Source organism: Pelophylax lessonae, assembly GCF_965119305.1.
Source record: "Pelophylax lessonae genome assembly, chromosome: 4".
NCBI classification, from domain to species: Eukaryota; Metazoa; Chordata; class Amphibia; order Anura; family Ranidae; genus Pelophylax; species Pelophylax lessonae.
This window is the reverse complement of record NC_138771.1, coordinates 59,812,889-59,839,821: the sequence shown is the minus strand read 5'-3', so window position 1 is coordinate 59,839,821 and position 26,933 is coordinate 59,812,889. Positions and strand designations below refer to the sequence as shown.

Genomic DNA, 26,933 nt, shown 5'->3' with positions numbered 1-26,933 from the left:
AGCCAGCATAGCATACTTTGGAGGTGGTTGTTGGTTAAATATGCAATAAAAATACCAGATTGCAGGCTATGAATGATTTAATTCACATAAAACATACTAAACATGCATGCACAGATTTTCCAAGCATCTCATCTGTTTCCCATGTTTTTACAATTAGAGTATTCTATAAATCAATGTTTCTCAATCAGGCTTCCGTGGTATCCTGTGGTTTCTTCAGAGGTTGCTAAGGGTTCCTTGAGCAGTGAAGAGTTTCTAACTCCCAGTAACCACCGATCTCAATTATTGTTTTAGCTGTGTGTAAGAGGAGCAGTGTTTCCACTGGTCAACAATATGAGTGTCGTTATCCCACTGACCATTAATATAAGGGATCCTTCTCCCATTGGCCTCCAATGTATGGGACCAATGCACCAACTACCAATATAAAAAGGCAGTTTTCCACTGGCCACCAATGTAAGGGGCACTACAACTTTCACTGTTGGGGTTTATTTTCTGCCCATATGTTAGATACACTGCATTCCTTATTCTTTGATGTAATACTATACAGTATTTACAACTTGCTGACCATGCAAATGTACTGTGAGCTAGAGATGTAATTATTTGGCAGGGGTTCACTCAGATATGAATATTATTTCAAGGCTTCCTCTGTGTTAAAATGGTTGAGAAAGACTGATATAATACCACTTTTACTGGCCCTATAATAAAGTTTAGCAGTATAAATTAAAGGCAGCCATGGACAATGATTAGGGGGGTTCATCCATTTTAAATGCCTATTTATTAAAATTATGTGACACACAGCACTTGAAATTACAAGGTATAGTGAAGTACCCTCCACGCACCTTTCCTGTTGCTATAAGTATGAAGTTATTGCTTGTAATGAATTGTGTATTTATACTGTATATATTCCCTTTTGTTAGCAGTGGGTAGCAATTTCGCATTACTGAGGAGATTTTAAAAACTTTTGCTAGACCACAATCAGGAGGCATATATGAATTAAAACTGTTTGGATGAAAATCTTTTCACATATTTTTTTATCATTTTTTCGTAATGGATACATCATTTGCTGATTTTTAATATAGCCGCTGCTTTCCTGGATTGCAAGCCCTCGCTAGTTCTTAAAGTGTCCCCATTTGCATTGTCTTTGTCTGTTTTCCTGACTTCCACTACTCTCATTCCTTGGCAGGAACTGAAGGTCTTTCTCTAGATGTCAGCTCAATCATTGATATCCGTGATCATGTCAATAAGGAGATTGCTATGCGGCTGAGCACAGACATACAGAGTGGAGACACATTCTACACCGACATCAATGGCTTTCAGGTCGCTATCTTTCTTTTGTTACAGTGTGCCAGCTTTAGTTGTTTATCCAAGCAACCTCTTTGCTATTCAGATTGTTGTCATATTGCTTTTGCCTTCTTGTTTTAATTTCAAATATTACAAAAATTATATTTTCCTATGCGCTACCACTTTGTTAATGGGAAGGTGGGGAATACTCCAAATATACAATGCACCATGAATACTAGAGTGAGGAGTGGCTGCTTACATTTAGTATGTGTCCCCACATAAGTTAGAAGTTACTATAAAAAGAATGTAGTGCTAACTCCAACATAAACTATAATCAATAAATATTATGTGCTATCTTCAATTACATAACCAATGTATTCATTCCCTGTAAAATGTGTACTTAAAGATCATCATTAATTAAATCGCTTATATAATGCTGATTAGTGAACCCACAATCATAATGTTCTAGTTACTATAAACAAGTGAAAAGTACAATGAGAATGTGCTATAATACCATAAAACAATAAATTAGGTGCATTGAAAATAAATACCATACAACCTATGAATAAATAATGTAATGCTACAGATATTATACCCAGTTTGCATAAACCTAGATCACTAAATCGTGATATACAGTATACTAAAGTTCATGTGTTGGATAATGTCCATAGATTGTGAAATCTAGTGATTTCCACACTGTCAGGTAATGCTACACATATGAACTGTTCACTCCACCTTGATGTGGCTTTTAAAAAAAAGTGCTCCCACTGTGCTTCACACACCGTGTGCAATGACTGCTCACCTTGATTTCAGACCTATATTCACATACAAGTCTACAAAGCGTTTGTGTAGCAACTCCTTAGGAAGTCTCTTCTACTTCTAAGCTCCTCTGTTTCACTCTCCTGCTTCCCACAGAATTCCTCATACAATCATGCAAATGGAAATTGCTCTCCCATAGTGTAAACTGGCTTAAAAACCAGCATTTATTATGTTAAAATTACACTCACATATTATAAAAAAAAACACCCATGCAATGAGTGTATGCACTTGAGGTAGCGTGAAGATAATTGAGGTACTCTCACCAACTTCCAGTCCTGGCCGAGACCTAGAAGTGAAGTCACCCAACTCGGTCCTGCGCGTTGCGTCACTGATCACCAGAGACCTTCAAAATTCAGCATTTATTTTTACAAAATATGGCACTAAAAAGTGTGGCAATATGGCACTTATTTTGGCCAAATGTGGCATTTATTTTAGCTGTTGTGGCATTTATTTTTCAACTTTCCACCCCCCTTCCCATCGTAAAAGGGATATTAAATCGTGCAACTTGAATCATATTAACTACTTTATTACTATTTACAAGTATTTACAACCATTTTAGTTTTAATTATAGTATTATTTTACGTGACCATAGAAAAATTGAGGCGTCGGTCGCTGAGGATGTACTTTAATTTTGAAAAAGTCCTCTCTACGTTGGCTGATGTTCCAGGTGCGTATTTCATTGCCAGCACGTCTGCAGCGTCCCAATCTTCTTTCAGCGGGGATTCCTTTCCTTTGAGGTTCGCGGCCATGCTCCTGACTTCCTCCCAGCCTCAATTCCTGGTCAGGACGGCCTGTTCTTTGGCCTTAATCCTCTTTCTAATGGCTCCAGGTAGTAACTGGAATGGGTCCTAATACCCTACAATGACCCACGTTGACCTGTGATGAGCTCGAGCTAATAGCTCTTAATCCTTAGATGGGAATCCCTCGCATCACTTGGGAATCCTCAGCACCTTGGGATCCTGCCCAGCAAGGGTGGATCTTACCTGGTTTTTGGGTTTTAGCAGAACCCCTTACAATATTTCTATTTTTTTCTCGAAACTTGGCCCAAATAAGGCAAAATATGGCACAAAATGTGGCATTTTCCTGAAAATCTGCAAAATATGGCATTTCACCGAAAAATGGGCAAAATTTGGCATTTTAGTATGGCGCCATGGCATTTGAAGGTCTCTGCTGATCACTTATATATGTGTTGACCTAGCTAGCCACCCCAAAATCTTCAACAAAAATCTTCTCCTAAGATTGTAATTGCTTTCAACCTATTTAATACATGTACTTTACCTGAAAAGTCTCCCTTGTTTGGACATCCAAAGTCCTGAGACTGCTGCTGGACATTGCCATCTTTGATGTGATGGGAAAGGGCAAGAGGAGCAAGACATTTAAAATGTTGTGCTCTACTGCACTATCAATTAATCAAATTTGCATTGAATCAAACTACACTTGGCATTCAAGGTTAGAATATAGTGGATCAGGTCCAGTTTTTAGGTCAATTTTATGTGCTTTTGTTATTAAGTTTAGAATTGGGCTGTTGGCATTGGGGAAAAAAAGTGGTAAGGACTAATTTAAGGAGTTTGAGTTTTAGGCTTCAAGTCTGTAGAGGGTTTGAGGTAGCCAAAGGGTCAGGTTAATGTTAGGTTTCACGACATTTTGAAAAAGGTTTTCTTTTCTTAAAGTGATATTAAGGGCTGGTTCACACTGTTGCAACTGCCGATCTGACTATGCCCAGCGACTTCAGTCTGACATCGATCTGACTTCAATGCAACTTTAATGAACTGGATACTGATTTTGATCTGACTTTGAGATGAGTGCGACTTGGGTCTGGTATGAATTTTGAGGGGAGACGCCAAAATTAAAAAAAAAAAAAAAAAAAATGGCGTGGGGTCCTCCCCAAAATAAATTACCAGACCTTTATCCATGCATGCAGGCCAGGACAGGATGGGGGGATGAGCATTTTGATGGGGACAGGGGCCTCTTTACCACAGCCCTGAATTATGGTTGTAGGAGGCTTATTGGAATCTGAAAGCCTCCTTTAAGAAAGGGGCCCCCAGATCCCGGCCCCACTCATGTGAATGAGTATATGATGTACATTGTACCCCTACTCATTCACTAAAAAAAACAGTGTAGTGTAAGAAACAGGAAGTCATTTTTGACAAGTCCGTTATTAAAAATGAATAATGTTCCCCGTGGTTGCTTCAACATCAGTCGCCATGGCTGCGACCGAACCGTTTAAAAAAAAAAACAAAAGTGCTCTTCTCCCAAATAAGGCTCCCGCCATTCAGGCAGCTCCGGTGTCTGAGAGTTCTTATATAACTATGGGGCGTGGCCACAAGGTGACAATACCTGAAGAACCCACCCTTTTTTACATCACTGCCCTGGGCAGGCATGATGGGTCCGTGATGTCACAAGGGGGGTGGGGCCTTCCCCCATAGTTATATAAGAACTGTCAGACATCGGAGCTGCCAGAAATGTGGGAGCCTTCATCAGGGAAAGAGCGTGTTGGGTTTTTTTTTTATTTGATCGGAGGCCATCGTGATTGACGCTGGAGCTACCACGGGGGACATTTAGGACTTGTCAAAAAACTGCCTCCTGTTTTTCTTACACTACACCCCATAATCATTTATATAGGGGGGGCGGGATCTAGGGGCCCCCTTTCTTGAAGGGGGGCTTCCAGATTCCGATAAGCCCCCTGCCCGCAGACCCCCGCAACCACAGTCCAGGGTTGTTGGGAATAGGCCTTTTGTCCTCATTAACATGCTTTGGGGTGGGGGGGCATAGCTCCCTCGTCTTAGTCCACCATCCCCCCTTAAAGGCTTGCCAGGCTGCAAGCTTATTTTTCAATAAATGTTGCATTGCACACACCACAACACACAACAGGAGGGGCTTAGACTCCGTTCACACTGGGGCGACCTGTCAGGCGACCTGGTCGCCTGACAGGTCGCCTGCCATAGAGTAGCTGTGGACCCGTTCTAATAGGAGCGACACAAGTCGCTCCGACTTAGAAAAAGGGTCCGGAGCTTCTTTGGGGCGACCTGGAGCGACCTGCATTGACTTCAATGATATGAAGTCCGTGCCGGCCGCTCCGAGGTCGCGGTGCGGGCTGCGCACCACGACCTGAGAGGTCGCCCCGGCAAGTAGCATCGCCCCAGTGTGAACGGGGTCTTAAGGAGTAAGGGGTCTTCGGGGAAATCTTACCTCTGAGCACATGTCACAGATCAGTTAAGATGGTGATCCGACTTGGGTGCAACTTCCATTATATTCTATGGGCTGAAATCGCACCCAAGTCTGACCAAAGTAGTGCAGGAACCTTTTCAAAAGTCGGAGCGACACAAGTCGGATCAGTTAAGACGGCTGTCATAGGGAAACATTGATTTTGAAATGTCATGTGACGTGCTGTCAAAGTCAGAGCGCTTATCATCATTTGTGGGCCTAAATACTTGATTTTTTAAATTAAACAATAAACATGTTATACTTGCTCTGTGTAAAGGTTTTGCACTGAGCAACCTTGGTCCTCTTCTTAGGTCCCACACTAGAGCTCCCCGCTACGTGCCCCCATAGCAGATCACAGTGCTGGGTTCGGCCTCGCTCCCTTCTCTCGGTCTGTGATTGACAGCAGCAGGAGCCAGTGGCTCCCGTTGTTGTATCTCAGCCAATGAGGAGGAGGAGAGAGCATCTGCACATCTCTGGATTGAGATCAAGCTTAGGTAAGTATAAGGTGGGGCTGGGGGGCAAGGTGTACCCGGAATGCTTTTCATCTTAATACAGAGAATGCATTAAGGTTAAAAAAAAAAAACACCTGCCTTTAGAATCACTATAATCATATCTTACAGGACACAAGATCTTAGTCCTGGACAATTGAGTCCTATCCTGCTTTCAGGTGATTGGACACTGGCAAAAAAAGTTGCAAGGATGGTCACAGCACACAGTGGGATTCAGCTGCTGCCCTTATAAATTTGGTAAAAATTTTTGTGCCTTGTGACTTTTACGTGGTTCTGGAAGGGGTGCCTTCTGTGCTTGCGCAGCCAAATCCCATTGATACTTACATGCTCCATTTTGGTTTCTTGGTGTGCTTTCACAGAAAGGTACTTTTCCACTCGCTTCCGTCTCCTGCTCCACACCCCAGGTCAGGAGTATCTCTTTGGGGTGGTCTTTTGCTCACTGCAATGGTGGATCATAAGTGCAGAGGAACAAGTCCGCAGGCCTTGCCAGCTCACATTCCGCAAACAGCTCAGGGGAGGTCTGCAGCATCTCCCTCACTGGTCCAGAATCTAAAAGCCCTCACCACTGCACCCAATGTAAGTTGCTTCCCCTCCCTAGTGGCATCCTAACTTTCCTCTGGCACTCCCCCTTCCTCCTGTCTATCCAGAGAGAACTTCCCTGCAACTAAGTCGATCTGAGTTTTTTTTTTTTTTTTTTTTTTTTATGGAAGGCTATCTGCCCTGTTAGGAAACACATATTGTAGGGTTTGCAGGAGCAAGAGAGTCTACCAGATTCCATGGCTGTTACTCCTCTTGCAGCTTCTGTGCTCCTTGAAGAGGAGGAAGAAGAGGGCTCCTCATCTGACTCCAAGGGATACCCACTGATCTGTCCTCTAAGCTAAAGGGTGCTATTTATCCTTATTGATGCAGTACACTCCTGTCTTGCTCTGGAGCAGTCAGTGTTGTCCTGCCAAAGGTCACCAGTCTTTTTTTCACTATCTCCTGCCCGCCATATAGGCAAATGACGGTGGGCGGGATACTCTCTCATTCTGGGGTGACTTCATATAACGTTACCCCAGTCTCACAATGATAGCGGGTGCGCTGTGCCCCTGGGACACTGCGCAACCCTGATCTCAGTAAAGAGCTGATGATGTGGATCTTTACCAATGTGATCTGCTGTGTCCAATCACAGCTGATCACATGTAAACAAGGAAATGCCAATTATCGGCTCTTCTCTCCTCAGTGAGGAGAGGAGAGCTTATCAGTGGTATTTCCTCACAGCAGCACAGATAATCAGGTCACTGATCATGAGTGTCCAGCAGTAATGCCAGTCAGTGCAACTTAAGACCTCTTGTCTTCCCATAGTGTTTTCCTCATTCTACCTTAGCCAGAGCATTGTTCCTACTCCAAAACATTCTAAGGAGATTTCTCTTCACTGTCTAGATGTGGTACATGGTGTGAAATTACCTCTTAGCTAAGGCTTCTTTTTGGCAATCCGCTTCACTTTTTCATTCCTTTGGGTCCTTTTGGGGCATTCTGCGTCTTGTTCCACCATTGCTTGGTGGATTAGTCGGGTAAACACACAAGCTCAAAATCTCAAAGACAGGTTCCTCCCTTTCCTGTTAAGGTAGACTCTACCAGATCTGGCAGGACCTTGTGGGCTTATCAGCATCAAGATTCTGTTTCCCAGATTCCAAGGCTGCCAACCGGTCTTATGTTCCCATATTTGTTTTACCAGGTGGATGTTCAGGCCTCTTCTGATGCCAGTTTTGGGTGTAAGGTTCTTCAGTTTGCTCCTTGCTTTTCGAGCCTTCTACTGCCTGTTTATTTTGTGGGTGTGTAAGCATTTGTTACCCACCCCTCACTTGCATTGCTTTTGAACATCCCAGTTATCTTACACTAAGATCATATGTCCTATAATGTTAAATTTAGAAAATTAGACTTTTGACTTGCTTTTAAAATCCATTTATTGAAGTATATTACAATGATGCAGGTTTATCTCCTCTATTCTTATGATTCATTCTTTATTGCTTACTAAAAATCTGAAGTATGCAGAGAGTGGGGGAGATTATAAATAGGGCTGTCCTTACAGCTTTATTGCCAGTGCCCAGTCACCTGAAGACAGCATGTAATCTAATCTTCTAAGCCTAACACACACCATGAGTTTTGAACAAAAAAAAACTGACCGCTCCGGTCAGAGCTGCTGTGCTAACAGTCCAATGTTAGTACAGCGATTTTTCCCACTGAGCTGTTGTGTTCTAACAGGGGGCGGCCCCACTGCCAGAACACTCCGGTCAGCGCTGTTAGCCATTGGCTGAGAGCGCTAATGGGGAGCTGGTCAGCTGTTGGTTTTCCAGCATGCACGTCTGACGAACCGGCTGCCATACACACGTGCTACATGTTGGCCAGTGTTTATTGAACTGGCTGATGTCGCCAGACATTTTGGTCTGTGTGTACTAGGCTTAAGATCCTGTGTTCTGTAAAGTACTTCAAGAGAAGGAAAAATCCTGTTTTGCTTGTTTATCTGCCGCCAAAAAACAAACACTGAGTTTTCCATGCTGAGAACCGCTATACTGAGTCAACATGTAGCATATACACCATTTCAGAAATGGCACTTGCATACATTTATGCTGTCCATTTTATGATAATTGCTTGCAGTCTAAAGCTGGCAATAGATAATTTGAACTTTCGATCTATGTGTAGCTGTTCTTCAATCAGTGGCTGCAGCCGCTGATCAGTGTATTCTGACAGAGATTCCCAGCTGTCAGAATAGATTATCTCAGTGGGGAGGATTCCACTATCCACCTTGATTCTGTGCATTGAAGAATCTGTTTGTTGGCTGAACAGAAATAAATAAATCTATGTGACCAGCTTTTTAATAGTTGTAGACTGGAAGATTTTTTCCTCAAAATGGTGAGAGTCTGCCTTGTGTAAATTCACATATTATGTCCTTTTCCTCTCAATGCTCTTCCTTGATTTTCCCAACATTGGGTGAATTGAGGAAAAGAAGCATTGAACAAGTGCAAAGTGGGGCATAGGGTACCAATGCAACCTGATTACTCAATTTTTGTATTGGAAATCCTCTGCATATTAAAAAAGGAGTTTCCAATGATTGGAAGTAGTTATCACTCCTGCATACAGCACCATTAGCTGCAAAGGATGTTCAGATTTATTACATTACTTGTTTATTATTAGGTCCTGTACACCTTATCCTGAGGGGCCATAAACAAACTTTGCAATGTATAGGGAATTTTTTCCATCAAAATATTTTATTCAAATTTAAGAAAAAGGGGTTTACAAACTTTTGCTCTAAAGAGCGCATGAAAATCTCACATAAGCATTTTGGATAGCAACATTAACACGTTGTACAGATACGAGACAGGTAAAGGTGTCCAAAGCCTTGGACACATATTGTGGCCATGTGGGCAACAATCAAAGTGGAGGTAACAGTGCATATGCAGAGGAATGGAGCAGCCCAACCCGCCCACGGGGTCGGTTTAAGGAATTATTAGGTGGTATTATTTGAGATAACATAATGCCAGCTTTCAGACAGACATTCAGCCAAACATGCTAAGCACCCAAAATAGTGTATATCCTGTACAATATCCTTTACAGCAGTTTTATATCTGCACTTGTGTAATCCACTATGTTGCTTATTTTTGAGGTACTGCTATGGTTGATTGGACATAATTATATTTTTAATGTAAGTATATTTTTAAATAAAATGCGTATTAGAGAAATATATTTTTAGGGGTTAGTAATGTTAATTATGCTTTCAGAGATTTAAATAGAACCAGCGATCTAATATGACAAGGACGGCCATAGACCCGTGGAAAATCGGTCGATTTCCCCATTAACACAGTCAGTGTTGATGGGGGGAATCCCTCCCACAGAGCCATTGTGTTCTCCCCCGCCTGGAGAACAAAGTGATTATTGCTAGCAGCTGTAAAATCTGACAGGTTGGTTGTAGCCAAGTTGATTGGATCAGCTTGGTACATTCAGCCTGCCCATACATGGTTCGAATCTCAGCCTGTCCCTGCAGAACCGGCCGAGATTTTTTACAGTCCATGGCCGGCTTTTCTAAAACATCTAAGGTCACCTACTCCAAGACTTGGACTTAAAGCCCTGTTAATATTTTAAAGCATTGTAACCAGGATTAAAAAAAATACATTTGAACACGATTATTGAAACAACAGTCTTGCCTATTTCAGGAACACTTCATAGTCTTAGTTGTGGCGTCTACTGTGTAGGGACCTCAGTGTTGCACATCACTGGGAGCGCCACTTTCTTTACTGCTGTTCTGTGGATTGGGCTATCTTCTACATTCATCACTGTGTTTTTTTGTCATTTTCTTTTTTCTTCACTATAGATTCAGGCTAGAAAGTTTTTAAAAAAACTTCCCCTCCAAGCCAACTTCTACCCAATGCCAGTGATGGCATATATCCAGGATGAGAAAAGTAGATTGACTTTACACACGGCACAGGCTCTGGGTGTCTCCAGCTTGAAGAGTGGTGAGTGGTATAGCGCAGTAGTTGCTTCTAACACTGGAAAAAAATATTGTTTGATCCAATCACCTTTCATGGTTACTTTATCAAGGCATTTATTTGCCTTCCTTTAAATTTGAGACCAGATGTGACTTTTAGTTTTTCTCTATAGTGTTATTGCAAACCTCTGTAAAAACGTTGTAAATATCCATATCCATATTGTACTACAGAGTAACACTGCATCTTGTAGGTCAGCTGGAGGTTATAATGGACCGACGCTTGATGCAGGATGATAATCGTGGTCTTGGCCAAGGTTTAAAGGATAATAAGCGCACATGCAACAAATTTCGCATCCTTCTGGAGAAGAGATCATCCGGCAATAAGGTAAAACATTTCTTTGTAATTGCTTTTGTTAATTGTCATTGTAGATATACGCTGGCTGCCAAAGTATGCTAAGAGTTTATTCCTAGAACATCTAGAAAACCTCAAGCTGCTTGTCCCTTATCTAGCCAAAGGAGCATTCTAGTGATGAAATGGAATTATAGGATATAATCAGCTAGGGACATTTTATTATTAGGATGCAAACTGCATTAAATGTTCTTGTGTAGCTTTGTTTTTAAAGTATAACTAAAGGCAAAACTTTTTTTTTTTTTGCGTGAAGATGGATTAAAACACCATTTTTTATTATGTTTTTATTGCGGTTTGTGTTCCCTTTAGGAAGATTCACCCTCTCTATTTGTCCTGGTGACTGGTATCAATGAAAGTGACAGAAAATAACACATTTTGCATTGTCACTAGAACAGTAATAGAGGGTAAATCTCTGAATGAGGACACTAGTTCTGGTGACCCTGCTGACAACTAGGAATTTGCTGACCTGGATGGATTTCCTCTCACTTCCTATTTGGGCTATGGGACAGGAAGTGACGGGAAATCTCCCCAATTGAACACAGATGGCAAAAATAAAAATGACAGGGGTTATAACTAGGGATGTAACGATATCAAAATCTCACGATACGATACAATTTCGATATTGACCTCACGGTACGATATTTATTGCGATATTGTGGGAAAGCTCACGGTATTGTTAAATGGCTCATATCAGTGGCCCTAACTGTCCTCAGCACTATTTTGCTTGTGTTTTAACAGACATGCAACTATTTTTTGCATACAACTAGCATAAGACCCTGAATATTTCTTGATATTAGCTTCATATAAATTCTCCATACAGTACTGCTGGGAGAGGGAGGGTCAGTACCCTGCGTCATTGAGGAATCTATTGAATCTATTTCTTACCAGTCTAACACAGAAAACAGGTTTACATGAGGAGAAAGTGAAAGAATGGGTGCTACTACTCCTTCCCCGTGAGTTACAGGCTAGTTCTATAATTCAGTGTAATTCTTCTACATTACAAGACATTACACTCACCGGCGGTCCGGTGTCTTGCTCTTGCCTTAGTGTAGTGGTGCTGTGTGTTTCCTGGTGCCTGCCTGGAAGCTGCTCCGCCGAGTCCGCCGCTCTCGTGCGCTGGCTCCGCCTCCGCCCCACAAGCCCGCCCACCCACACTGCTCCAAACCAACTGGCAGCCGCTCGCCTCGGCTCGGCCAGTAAGCACGCACTGTGCAGCAGCATAGGGAGGTGACAGGTGAGTGACCGTCCGTGACAGACGGCGGCCAGACCAGTGAATTTGACTAATAATTGAGTCCCAGCCGCGGCTATTTTTTTTTCTTCAAGCGGCCGCCCCTGATCATCTGCCGCCTGCAAAACCGTGCCCCAACCACGACGATATCGGGACACGGTAACCATCGCGATACCGCGATAGCGGCAATATCGTTACATCCCTAGTTATAACTAGTGATTGACCGATATCCGTTTTTAGTTGCCGATACCGATATTTTGGTCAATGCATATGGGTATTGGCCGATATTTGTGTACATTTAAAAAAATTTTTTTTTAACTTTACAGGTACTCTTGTGGAGGGATCTGGGGGTATAAAAGACCCCAAACCCCTCCTCTGCACTTAAAAGCATTCAAAACCCCAAGTTTTGCTGTTTTGAATGCTGTCTTTTTTTGATCTAGCGCCAGACAGTACCGGAAGTGATGTCACTCATGACATCACTTCCGGGTTTTTGCATGGAGACCCTATCAGAACCGAATGTGGCTTTGATCGGGTCTTCGGCAGCCGTGCAGGCTGGTTGCCCGGGTCTCCCGGTGGGACGGGAGACCCGGGGGAGCCGCTGGAGGGGGGAATGTCCCTTCCTGCTCCTTGTAATGACAGCCGAGCGGCTTCTCAGCCACGTTGGGTGTCATTACAAGACAGCCGACCATCGGCTATGGACGCCGGTACAGGGGTGATGCCTCTAGTTGCAGGCATCACTCCGGTACAGCACTTTCCCGAAATATCGGCAATATCGGTAACCTTGGTGGCCGATTCCGATATATCGGGGAAAGTGCATATCGGCCCCGCCGATAATCGGTCGATCTCTAGTTATAACCTTCCCTTACTCTCTCCGAAAATAGAAAAGAAAAAAAAGTTTTGTCTTTATTTCTGCTTTAAAAATATGAGATCCAAGAAGCCTCTTATTGTCCATTTGAACTGATCATACACCATCATGTCCAATCACCTAACCCAAGTATTACATAACTTTGTCAGAGTTGCCCTTAAGCCTAGTTTATACTTGTTCAGGGAGGCAGTAAAAACATGGGATTGAGCCCTATTTTTACTTCCTAACTGCTCCCTTTAAGCTGCAAAGGCAGTGTAGAGGGGTGGATAAATGCTGGGACCGCAATTCTTTGCATTTGCGGCAGAGCAAACGCTATCCCCACTGTTACATTTGGCAAGTCGTACTGCCCACCGAATGTGACCTATTCTATGCCAGAGGTGTCCAACCTTTTGACCTTCCTGGGCCACATTGAAAGAAGAAGAATTGTCTTGGGCCGCACATAAAATACACTAACAATAAGGATCTCTGATGAGCAGAAAAAGTCAGGCAAATCTCAAACTAACGACCACTGATATAGATAATGTAACAATCACTGATATAGATAATGTAACGATCACTGATTTTGATAATGTAACGATCACTGATATAGATAATGTAACAATCACTGATATAGATAATGTAACGATCACTGATATAGATAATGTAACGATCACTGATTTTGATAATGTAACGATCACTGATATAGATAATGTACCTATCTGAGTAATAGAAATTCATCTTTTCCTAAGAAGTTTTATTATAAAAGTAAAAGAGGGCAACATAAAACTTGTGCCATATTTGACACAGTTTTTAATAAACTAACGCATAAATATCCGGTTGAATGGATGTAGTAGCACTTCTCAATGAATTCTCAAGGTGCTCCTCAGATATTTTGGTACTAATTTTGGCCATCATGTGCTTCATCCTTGAAAATAGTTGCTCACAAATATATGCCGTATATGCCAAAGACTGATGACATGAATAAGGCGTGATTGTGAAAATTGGAGATTTTTCTTTGGGAAGATAAAACTTATAAAATTCCAGCAAAGACACTGTCACATTTTTCTTCTGACGCATGTTGTAAATTGTAAATGCATTTTTTTTATTTGTTAAATCAACATTTATAAGTAAGTTTACAATTTTGTGCTGGGCCGCAGGTTGGACACCCCTGATCTAGATTCATATGATATTCTCACTGCTCTGCATCCCTGTGAATGTCTCTGGTTAGAGAGGTTGATAGTGTTATAAAAGTCTTTGATGTTAGTGATCCATATCCTTAACCGCTTGCCACTCATATAACTTATAGGGCGGCAAGGTGGCACTGCTGCACCGAATCACAGATAGGATCTGGATCACGGATCAAAAGGATATAAATTTTATTTGGGTACAGCGTCACACATCCGCGCAATTGTAAGTTAAATGAATGCAGTGCACTAAGGCAAAAAATTGGCATGTAAAGAACATGCATTGCTAAATCAATAGAAATACTACTAAGGCATATGTACAGTGCATTTATGTAGAAGTAAACACTTTTATATAGAACAGGGATCATCCGGATTGTCGTAGCCCAAAGATGATATATTCTAGTATTTACAATTACATACCTACCCTACCTTTAAGTTGGGCCTAATGTCACCACACACTCTGGGGAAATTACAATTAATATTCCACAAAGATGTATAGTTAAAGTTCCGATCTTGTGTTTTTATGACTGCTGTAATCTGATTACTGTTGGTTAGTGCACATCATTATTTTTTATTAAATAAGCTCCTTTGTGCACTATAAATAGCAGTTTATAAATTACCTTCTTCCACAAATTTACTGTTTCCATTGTGTGAGGTTAATGGATCCACTGATAGCAGAATTAGCACTGATCAGCCTTTCGGAGTCCTGATCACAATTGGCAGTTCTCTGCCTTAGATTACCTATGGACATCCAGCAAAAAAAAAAGAGATGTCATACGTGACTTTTTATTTATTTTATGTATAACCCCCTTTTTCCTGTTTTTAAACTGCTAGTCTGAGTGTGTGTTTCTTTTGTACGCCTCATGATGCTGTATATAAAATAAGCTGTACTAAACCCATGTGTTACACACCTGTCTAGTGTTCCCAGTCCATAGTCATATTGTGTATTTCCTACAGTCCCTCCTAGTCTGTGCCAGTATATCATCAACTTATTGATCTGTGAATCATGGTCTGACTTTGTGTATGACCTCTTCCCATCCACATCCAACCATTTATCGCCTCTTCCATTTCATTATTCCCCTGTTCACAATAATCCTTCTGCCAGCTCTCCAGCTTCCTTTCTAAACTGCTTTCCAAGTTTAGAAATTTGGCATTATCCATCATGAGGAGCAGCAGCGATGAGGTAATCCTTTACAGGGCAAAACTCTAGACTGGCTTTGTAGCTATGTGCGTTGTAGTTAGCTGCTTGTAGATGCTTTGTAGAATTGAGTCTGTGACCGATTTCAAACTAAAGGGCCATACACACTATAAGATTTTCTGAAGACTTTTTCCTTCAGATTTACCTTTTCAATGTAGCGCAAGGGCCTGCCAGATTGCATACAAAGTGAAAGTGTTTAGGTTTGACCTCATATTATATGGTTTTGGTAAATCTAAAGGAAAAAGTCTTCAGAAAATCTTATAGTGTGTATGGCCTATTAATGTCTTCTTGTCACCTATAATGTAAATGACTCCCTTCTGTGATGTGCTTGTCAGTATTCCCTTACATACAGATTATTCAGCTGGAGAAAATTCCTTGTACCAGCCATAATAAAAAAGCCAAGCAACATGACTTAAACATTTGAAACCATTGAAGGGCTCGTTCACACCACACAGCGCATGTTATTGTATGTATAATGGGCGTGCACTGCCGTGAACACATTGCAGTACTTGCTTTTTTCCTTCCTTAAAGTGGTTGTAAACCCTTAGAGCCCTTTCACACTGAGGAGTTTCTCAAGTGCTTTTGCATTAAAAAAAAAAAAAAAAAGCGCCTGAAAAGCTCAAGGAAAATGATTCCCATAAAATCAATGAATTCTTTCAAACTGGGGCAGTGTGCTGGCAGTGCTGTGAAAAAAATCCTTCATGCAGCATCTTTGGAACATGCTTGGAGAGCTAAAAAATAGCGCCCCAAAAACGCCCCCCTCCGTTGAAATGAATGAAAAGGGCCTCACAGCATTTTTGGTGCAGTTTTTGAGCCATGAGTCCTTTAAAAATCGCACTGCAAAATAGGGATAGACCGATTATCGGCAAGGCCGGTATATCGAGGGCCGATATGCACGTTCCCTGATATATCGGTATCGGCCGCGGAACGGGCCGATATTGCCGATATTTTTGTGACGTCATTCTGCCTTCTTAGGCCACCTCCCTCGCCTTGGACAGCCTCGTCTGGAGTCGGGACTAGTCTCGCGGGACTGTATCACAGCCATACACCCACCCACAGCAGCCCGGTGCGAACCAGCCACCCGCATCCACAGGCCCTGTACCTGCCAGCGACAGGCACAGCGAGCCAGCCACCCACAGGCCCTGTACCTGCCAGCGACAGGCACTGTACCAGCCAGCCACCCACAGGCCCTGTACCAGCCAGCCCCCCACAGGCCCTGTGCCAGCCAGCCAACCACCCACCACAGGGTGCCTGCCAACCACCCACCGACAGGGTGCCAGACAGCCAACCACCCACAGACAGGGTGCCAGACAGCCAGCCACCCACAGACAGGGTGCCAGACATCCAGCCACCCACAGACAGGGTGCCAGCCAGCCACAGACAGGGTGCCAGCCAGCCACAGGCCCTGTACCAGCCAGCCGCCCACAGGCCCTGTACCAGCCAGCCGCCCACAGGCCCTGTACCAGCCAGCCGCCCACAGGCCCTGTGCCAGCCAGCCGCCCACAGGCCCTGTGCCAGCCAGCCGCCCACAGGCCCTGTGCCAGCCAGCCGCCCACAGGCCCTGTGCCAGCCAGCCACCCACAGGCCCTGTGCCAGCCAGCCACCCACAGCTTCTGTGCCAGCCATCCACCTACCACAGGGTGCCAGCAAGCCAGCTACCCACCACAGGGTGCTAGCAAGCCAGCCATCTACCACGGGGTGCCAGCCAGCCAACCACCACAGGGTGCCAGCCAGCCAACCATCACAGGGTGCCAGCCAGCCAGCCATTAAACAAAAATTAACATGTTCAGTACCAGATTTGTGTCAAAAATTTTCTTTATTTTCAAAACTTTAAATGTACAAAATATCGGCCGATAACGATACGTTGTGACCAAAATATCGGTATCGGCCCTGAAAAAAATATATCAGTCTATCCCTACTGCAAACAGCTTGAAAGCCCACAAAGCATTTTACTGGCAGTTTTGAAGCGAAGCAGTGTGAAAGGGGCCTAATATGCCCACTGAAGTGACAACCCTCAGGTGATACATAGATATGAAATAAATCCTCCTACATATCCGTGTTAATTTTACCAAATAAAATATAAATTTACATTGTTTTAGTTGACTAAAATACCACTAAAACAATTCAGATGACTAAAATACGACTAAAACTAAAATGGCATTTTAGTCAAAAGACTATGACTAAAACTAAACCAAAATTTGACATCAAAATTACCACTATTACACAAGTTGTACCTGTGTATATGCAGCCCTATCTTCTCTACTATTTCTAAAACACGCAGATCAAAGGCTATTTCTCAGCTCCAACAGAAAGGGGATTGGGATCTGATGTCACACACTGCACAGCATAGAGCAGGGAACTGAGTGTAATCTGAGACCTGAGTGGTCTTGTAGGGAAATATGCACAACCAAGGCTGTCATTCACCTTCTGTGTGCAGGGGTGGGGAGTGGGGCAGGGATGTCTCCCAAGATTCTATGGCATACAAATAACCTATCAGAAGTGACTGATGCAGAGGAAAGAGAGGGGAGAAAGACAGAAATCACACTTTGGTGCTTTGGATTGAGGCTAGTACATGCTATAGAGGGATATGCTCCGTTTATTTTTCATTTCGGAGGTTTACAACAACTTTAAAGAGGAGTTCCAGGTATGGAATTTTTTACCTAGTTATGTTGCTCTTGCCTGGACTTATGTAACTGTACATTTACCATACCTATAGGATCCGCATGGAAACTGGAAATCTCTTTAGTAGACACTGTTATGCCAATAATCTCCATTAGCTTTCAGGTCCTGTGCAGAGAGGCTGCTTTGCATTGTGAACACAGTGATGTCACCAACCCGCCTCTCTGCCATGTCCAATCAGGCAATTCCTGAAAATGCAAACCAATCTCTGAATGCTGCCTGTGCCGAGTATCCTCCTGTTTTCAGAATGCAGCAGGGCAGCTGCTTGGCACAGGACCCGGAAGCTAGTGGAGATCGCTGGAGTAGCGGAGTCTTCCAGATTCTAGAGGGATTCCACAGGTACGGTATGTGATGCGTTACCGCATGTCAGAATGCACTGCACAAAAATGCAAATAAGGCACTAGTTCTGCTGGTGTGTACGAGCCCTAAATCCTTTAAAATGAGCAGAAGACATGAAGTGATATAATTAGATGATTGCTTGTTCTCTGTATTGATTGTATTCTACAAGAAAAAAAATAACAAAAAATATTAGACAATGAAAATAAATGTTCCTTGCTCTGATCAAGTAAAGAATATTTCTGGTTTTCATTGTGGAGTGCCAGCTTCTTCATTATTGTTGGTATACATTGTTCCACATAGAGTGAAATATGTGCCAAAAATAAATCGCAGATCAAATTGAATAGTTTGTTTCACCTCACCCACTGTCTCTATGTTACTATTGGTTGGTTTCTATGTGTATACTACCTCCCCAAGACAGGGTAAAAATCAATTTGCGCCACCTTCACACATGCACCATCTAGCAGGTCAGATGATGACATTCCAAGATGTATCCTGTCAGCCTGCCATATTTCCCATTTAGAGCAGATCCTAGGTCTCTGCTGGACTTTTTACCCCATAAGTAATTGTTGCGTTTTTTTAAATGTGGTCCCTGCCGGCCCCTTTCTTAATCAGGCATCCAGTGTCCCACTTGTGATGCCCCAATGTAAGATATAGGAGCATAGACATCCAGTAAAATATATCGACTCTACTGGCATCCTAAGTAGATTTTCATTGCTGTAAGTTGGACAAAGTAAAAACTGCACCACAGTGGCAGAGTAACCTACTTTGGGCCAACTGGAACATTTCACAAGGCCATACCTTAAAGCAGTGGACTCCAAACTGTGGCCCAGGGGCCAGATGCAGCTTTTTGCTTTCCTTTACCTGCCCATTGGGGCACTATTCCCCCCACTGAGCACCAACAGTGGTGCATAATTTTTACTACAACACTTATTCCTTCCACCAATCCCAATGATGAGGCACTATCTCTCCAACTAATAGGAACAATGAGGCACTATCCCTCCCACTAGCACCAAAGATGGGACACTATTCCTTAAACTAATACCAATGATGGGGCACTAATCCTCCCACTGAGCACCAATGACTGGAAACTTTTCCCTCCACTGACTCCAATGATGGGGCCCAATTCCTCCCACTGACACCAATGATGGGGCCCTATTCCTCCCACTGACACCAATGACTGGAAACTTTTCCATCCACTGACTTCAATGATGGGGCCCTATTCCTCCCATTAACACCAATGATGAGGCCCTATTCCTCCCACTGACACCAATGATGGGGCCCTATTCCTCCCACTGACACCAATGATGGGGCCCTATTCCTCCCAATGACACCAATGATGGGGCTTAATTCTTTTAAATAATACCAATGATGGGGCACAATTCCTGCTGCTACTGACCACAGGTGCTATACAATTATTATTTTTTTACTCTCACTGACCACCAAGCTTGAGGAATTGTTTGCCTACCACTGATACTGGGACATTTTCTTCTTCCACTTGCCACAATCCGACCCTCCGAAAGTTTGAAGGAGAGTAAACTGGCCCTTTGTTTAGAACGTTTGGAGACCCCCCTCACTAAAGGAAAAAAGCAATATGTACAACGCTTTAATTATCCATTTGACCATGCCTTATATGAAAGAGCAGGAAAATGTTAAACCGTGCAAACCATAAGGTCTTGCCACAGTAAGGACAGTTGTAGGGTATTTTTACTTCCTAGTAACACTAAATTAGATTTTGTGACCTAGTTTAGCCATTTAGGTTCCTTACTGAAACCCCTTTTCCCCACTAATCTATGTGCATTAAGCTTTTTATGTTTCACAAAAAAAAGCTCTGATCTCTCAGGAAGATGGCCAATTTAATGTATTATCCTCTACGCATCTTCTTACATTGGTTGAGAAAGGTTTTAGCCTTGTGGCGGTTACCATTCTTTTTGTAACTTGTATGAGAAGATGACCATCATTTAAAATTGCCTATTCCAAAAAAAAAAAAAAAAACATTTTGCATAAATGCTGGCTAATGAATACCCCGAATTTTAGAGGTCCAGTGTTCAGCCAGCAATTTATTTAAAAAAAAAAAAATAGGGAATGTGGGAACTCCTTATCACTGCGACATACAGGGTGACCTTGAAACTCGGGTGCAGGGATCTTTTTGTTATTTTAAGAAAGCACCCGTGAATTGAGCCTGTTGACATCTACCATAAGCTGAGATGTAGGATGATTTGGTCAGACTGATCATTTGATAGCCCATTACTCAGAAATCAGAGAAGTCTGGAAATACGTTCTGAGGTTATTCAGCACAGATTTGACAGTGTCTGTATTTCTTCTTCCAGAGTCCATCAACTCCGCCAGTCAGCTTCCCTTCCCTGCTCAGTCATATAACGTCTATGCACTTGAACTATGATCTCCTGGTGATGCCTGTGACCAATGAAAAGGGTGGAGGTCCAGCTCTTAAATCATTTTTGCCACTTTCTGCTACTCTGCCATGTGACATCCACATCCTCAATCTGAGGACTCTACAGGCAGAGGTGAGCTTCATGCAATGCTTCTTGAACAGTTAATTTTGTAGCTTCCTGTCTTTCATTAATGAGTGCAGATGTAAAAATGTATTTCCTGAGTTACATGATTGCAGACTTTGTTAAATGAAATCATGGCTTTAAGGGTCAAATGTAATATTTGTGCTCATGTTGCTCTGTAGGATGATGGCATACCCTCTCTAGACACCGCACTGATCTTACACCGAAAAGGTTTTGACTGTGGCCTGGAGGCAAAAAATCTTGGTTTCAACTGCACCACAAGTCAAGGAAAGGTATTCTGTTTTGACATCAACAATTGCTCATTGTTAGTGGAGAATGCATGTTATATAGGATCTGGAGTTTAAAGTGGTTGAAAACCCTTACTTATACCCAGGGAAGTGACAGGCCTCAGGTAGTAAACAGAGATGAAACAAATCCTCCTACATGAGTTGTATCTGTTTATCTACAGTCTTCTCTACATCTGTAAAATTTGTCTGAGCTGTCAGAAAAAAGAGGGCATGGAGCTGAAGTTACACCCTGCTGATTGGAGGGAAGGGGCACACCCCCTTTCACACAGGAACAGAGCTGAGCCTATCAATCAGCTCAAGCTCCCTCCCCTGTCACCTATTTTTCTCTTGGTGTCCGTCCTCAGAAGTGATTAATGCTGCTGATAGCAGAGGAATGAAGCAGCAGACAGAAATGACACTTAGTGCTCTAGATTGAGAAGTACACACTATAGAGGGATATGGTTTGTTCATATTGGAGGTTTACAACCACTGTAAACACAATGGGGACAGCTATTGCCAATGATGGGTTAATTATCCTAATAACTTTTCAACATTATATGAACTTGTCGTATTATAAGGTCACTTTACTGCATATTCCCAATTATATTTTTGCAATAAAGTCAAAAAACCTTTTCACACATGTATAAGCTGGATGGAAGGGGAGTTGCCCATTTTGGAAACCATTTAAAATGTATAATCTGAGGACTCCATCACAACAGATGGATTCACTGCATCGTGTGCACTGATTGTTTGCTGTGCAAAAAATAGGTGCTTTCCCTAAAAAAACGTTCTACAGTACTTTTAGAAAAGTAAATTGCTTCTTTCACTTCATTTTATGCTTTCTTAAAGTGGAGCTTGAGTCCGAAAATTATGTCCTGCTAGATCACTTCTGCCTGTCCCCTTTTGCAGATAAAGCTATGAAAAACATTGAAGGAAAAGTATTGCTAAAGCTTTTTTGGCTATACTGCTCCTAAGGATCATAGGAGTGCAGTTCGTTCTGCACCCCTGTGACTTGTTTTCCCCGTTTTTTTTTCTGTGACATCACTCAGCCGGTCTAGGCTGGGGAAACATCCTGACTTTACAGTCAGAATCCACCCACATGTCTGGAACAACAGCTAGCTCAGCCTCTCAGCTGTGCCGCTGGGAGACTGAGCCAGCTGCTGCCTCCCCTCCCCAGCCCATCGCTCCAGTGAGTGCTGGAGGTGAGGGCAGAGAGCCGTTGACTGACAGTCACCACTCTCTGCTCAGAGTGGAGGAGAGAACTAAGAGTTTAGCGGTGTTTGATGGCTCAGTTCTCACTGCAGATGTGGCAGGGGACAGATGCGGCATAGGATCTATGCAGCATCCACCTAGGTGATTATAAGGTTTGTTGTTTTAAAAACCCCATACTTCTCTTTTAAAAATAAGTGCCGTTTAAAATCCAGTAATTCATTGTCTCAACCTGCTCTGCACATGCTCAGTTGCTCTTTTTAGCTTATTAGTTCTCTATAGAGGCTGATCTGCTGAAAGTCTAAAAATGTACTGCCCTCGGCTCTGGGCTTCAACAAAATGGCAGCCTCCAGCAAGAAGAAAGAGGAACAGGGCTGGAGGCAATATATAGCTCACTCTAATTTTGGTAGCATAATTTTTACTGTGGATTGCATGTTTCTTGCTAAAGAATATTATTGTTTATGGAGTTATGGGTAAAGTTTCACTTTAAGTAAGTTAAATATTGCCCACTGGTTACATGATTACTTCTGTCCATATCTGCCTATATAAGGATTACTGCCTTGTTTTCAGGGCAATAGCCATCGGCCTAGTAATCTCATTGCTAGGTCGAGGATGTGATCGTTGAAGGAGAATAGGCATATACGTGGCTTTTTATTGATGTACCGTATACACTTAAACCTAATACATCATTGTTCCCCCAACAATAAAAGTGAACAGAAATCTCTCAGCATGAGGATCTCTAGTTTACGTGCCTCGTCCATAGATAGCAAGGAAGTGTAAATGGATTCCCCTGTGGGTTTGTGATTTTTAAGGCACTCAGTAGATGTACAAAGTCATTTTTCATAAGATTTAACATTTTATTGCTACAAAGATAAAAATCACAGGAATGTAAATGATGCATCAAAACATACAGAGTATAAATGAAAACCGCAAACCATACATTTTGCCACAACAATACGAGAGTAAAGATGTGGAAGTGCAGTGTAACAACATCGGACACTTTTCGAAGCTAGATTTTGCTTCTTCAGGGGTATAATGTTTTGTTACACATACTCTATTCTTTGTATTGGTAGTATGTTAACGTTTGCATATAGAAGATAAAAACACCTGTCTCCAATTGCACCGACCCAGGTTAGCTCATGTTTCAAAATTCCTGGTTATTAATGTTGCGTTTTCACTTAGGAAGATGACATATCCATACGCCCAGGGATAGAAATGGCAACTGAAGCCAAATAGCAATGGAGTGCTTTGTCCACAAAATCTGCAGATTAGCCAGTCATCCATACACCAACCAAGGCGAGGTGTATGGATGACTGGCTAACCTGCAGATTGTGCGGACAAAGCACTCCATTGCTATTTGGCTTCAGTTGCCATTTCTATCCCTGGGCGTATGGATATGTCATCTTCCTAAGTGAAAATGCAACATTAATAACCAGGAATTTTGAAACATGAGCTAACCTAGGTCGGTGCAATTGGAGACAGGTGTTTTTATCTTCAATATGCAAACGTTCACGTACTACCAATACAGAGAATAGAGTATGTGTAACAAAACATTATACCCCTGAAGAAGAAGCAAAATACAGCTTTGAAACGCTTCGGGTGTAACGCTGCACTACCACATCTTCACTCTTGTATTGTTGTGGCAAAATGTATGGTTTGCGTTTTTCATTTATACTCTGTATGTTTTGATGTATCATGCACATTCCTGTGCTTTTTATTTTTGTATCAATAAAATGTTAAATCTTTTATGAAAAATTACTTTGTAGATCTACTGAGTGCCTTAAAAAACCCAAACCCACAGGGGAATCCATTTTCAACAATATAAGTGGTCATCACCAAGCCAAAATAACTATATAGACAAGAATGAGACATGTCATAGTTGTAAAGTAAAGAAGCAAAATCCTGTTTTAGCAGTCACTGAAATTATTTAAACATGCAATGCCAATAATCATGTGAACTCAGGCAGTTTTCTAACTTGCAGCCAATCTTTCTTGCATGTCAGGACATCTGTCCAGCAGGAGGATATGACTGCTTGTGCCTTAGAAGAATTAGAGACTCCTTGTGGTTTCTGAGCTTGTTCTCTATAATGGACAACCATATTGGTTGTTTATGTATCCTCCTTTACCCGGAGTCACTGTTTAAAATTATACAGTAAAAAAATGAATTAGTACTTGGAGGGCTTAAAGTAGAAGTTCACCTTTCAGAAAGATTTTAAGAGAATCCTCCTGTGCAATTCTATTTTCACTGAATGGCACATTCCATAGCTCTTCTTTTTGAAAACGGAGAAGGTTCTCCCATTTCAGATGCCACTATTGGGGGTTCTTTCCAAAAAATGTTGTCCCCTAATTCCTCTCCATCTTGCCATTTGCAGGACAGGCTAAATTTCACAATTATGCACCCCCTACCGACCACTCTAGACCGTTCAAACTGTGCATCCACTCCAGCCTGGGTTAATAGCAGGCGCCCTGGGCCATTTAAACTGCATTTTTTGTAGTCCAAGGTCTACTTCATTAGCTTACTTCGAACAGCCCTGAGCACCCTTTACTAAGCTAAGCTTACAGGGGCGATGCACACGCAATTTGAGCAGCATCTAGGGGGCATATTATAGAGAAATTCAGCACAATCTGCCAACATCAGGAAAGAGAGGAATTGAAAGTCCATTACTTTTTCCGAAGAGGACCCTACTAGCTGCATCTGTAATGGGATATGATTGCATAGAGGGGAGTCACTGGAAATCTTCCTGAAAAGTGAACTCGAGTGAGAATGTTGGAAGAAAAAGGGGTCAGTTAAATAAAAGTTAGTCAACTTAATGGAAAAATTAGGAATTGTCATAAGTATGGGGGTTAGACTGAAAGAAAGCCTGATGTACAGCAGTTAATTACAATATAGAGCAGGGATCCTCAAACTACGGCCCTCCAGCTGTTGCAGAACTACACATCCCATGAGGCATTGTAAAACTCTGACATTCACAGACATGACTAGGCATGATGAGAATTGTGGTTCCTGAACAGCTGGAGGGCCATAGTTTGAAGACCCCTGATATAGAGGTTGATTTATTAAAACTGGAGAGTGTAAAATCTGGTGCACCTCAAGCCAATTCGCCTCCAGGTTTTTTTTTTTTTTTGTCAAAGCTTCATTGCCCACCATGCACAGCTGCACCAGATTCTGAGTGCTCCAGTTTTAGGTAATCTCTCCATAGTGCTTTTGTACATTGCACAACATTGTGTTTTTTGTTCAGTAAATTTGGCCTGAAAAAAAAATATTTTCGTTTTTGAAGCCTAAATGTGGACATGCCTTATGATGGTTTATGAAATGATCTTATGACCAACGTATGATTTGTTTCTCTCTAGCTTTCGCTGGGAAATCTGTTCAGTGGATTAGAGTTGGCTCTCGTGCAGCCCACCTCCTTGACGCTGATGTATTCTCTAGCCTCGCCTTCAAACAGCAGCACCTCAACGCTCAGCTTAGACCCTATGGAAGTTTCCACTTACCGCGTGCGCTTCAGCTAACAGCAGCCAAGTGGGACTAATATCCCATTGCACAAGAGCCAAGGACTGGAAGTATCTTCAGCCAGTTTATGCTCTTAATGAAGAGCAACTTGTTTGGAATTACGCCAGAAACGGATCTAGCAGTGGAAAACGCCTGTTAAGGCATTCGGGACACACTACAAAAGCCCTCCGTGTAAAGCCAGCCATTGCTAAAGGGCAATTTGTTTCAGGCTGTTTAAATGCTCAAGGAGGTAAATGCTTTGGTGGGACATTACAGAATAAGCAGAAGCTATTTATGACAAGATCGCTTTTTAAAATTATTTGTTGACTTTTTAAACACATCACTACTACACCTGATTCCTGCCACAGTTCAGGTGATCCCCGGTGGGATCTTCATGCTCATAGCATTGTCCCTGTGCCATTAAATGCTGCAGAAATCTCAACAAGAAATCTTTCTAGGAATCCTGAGGGGGATATCCAACTAGATGGTAGATTAAATTTAGATTAGTGATATGTTTTTCTTGGGAAACGAAAAATCTCTGAATCATTGTCAGTATTTCCCTTAATTTATCTGCCTTTTTATACCGTAGCACAGCTGCAAAGAACTATGGGAAGAATCTGTTGAGTAAAAGATGTGACCCATAAACCGTACATCTTGTTTCTGCAACTGTGGCCATAAATACAGATACCATCTCTGAAAAAAGGACTCTGAATTATTTAATTTACAGAACTCTTTCTAATGGCAAGGCTGTTAAGATTTCTAAATATCCATTAAAGACTTTGTTCAAATTTCCTGGCGGGCTTCTAATTTACCAGTTAGTTGATGTTTTAAGCTAGGGACCCAAAATATTTCTTGTCTGTTCCAGGTTTGTTGACTTGCCACTTTAATGCTGAACTACAGACCAAGAGGTAAATACGAGTTTAAAGTGATTGTAAAGGTAGATGGTTTTTTACCTTAATGTATTCTCTGCATTAAAGTGTTATGTCTCGTACACACGCAATGATTGTTGGCCATGAATTTTCATCCAACGTCCGATCGGACGATTGTCGGCTTGTTAAGCCTCGTACACAAGCAACGATTGTTGGCTGACTGATCGGCCGTCTTTTGTCCAGTGTTGTTGTGTTGGTTGAAATGTGCTCTAGACTGCACACGAATTTTGTCGGCCAACAACAACCAACTGCAGAAGTGATGTCATGTTCTGGTCTACTTTTCGTGTGTTTTTTCTTCACTGAGCATGCTCAGTCTTGATCATCACATTTTTGTCTGTCGAAATCTGTACTGACTG

At 42.3% G+C, this 26,933-nt stretch overlaps 1 protein-coding gene across 2 annotated transcripts in view; it reads left to right on the top strand.

Moving 5' to 3' along the window:
• Positions 1-26,440, top strand: part of MAN2A2 (mannosidase alpha class 2A member 2) — a 250,977-nt gene extending 224,537 nt beyond the window's left edge. The window contains exons 18-23 of one of the 2 annotated variants that reach the window (XM_082253219.1): positions 1,181-1,314; positions 10,159-10,300; positions 10,524-10,657; positions 20,481-20,675; positions 20,846-20,956; positions 25,510-26,440. In XM_082253219.1, the coding sequence (XP_082109345.1) occupies positions 1,181-1,314; positions 10,159-10,300; positions 10,524-10,657; positions 20,481-20,675; positions 20,846-20,956; positions 25,510-25,668 (875 nt within the window). In that variant the 3' untranslated portion in view covers positions 25,669-26,440. Of the gene's footprint in view, positions 1-1,180; positions 1,315-10,158; positions 10,301-10,523; positions 10,658-15,042; positions 15,163-20,480; positions 20,676-20,845; positions 20,957-25,509 lie in introns of those variants that run through there. The other variant, XM_082253220.1, reaches the window with a different exon arrangement.
• Positions 26,441-26,933: the final 493 nt, after the last annotated feature.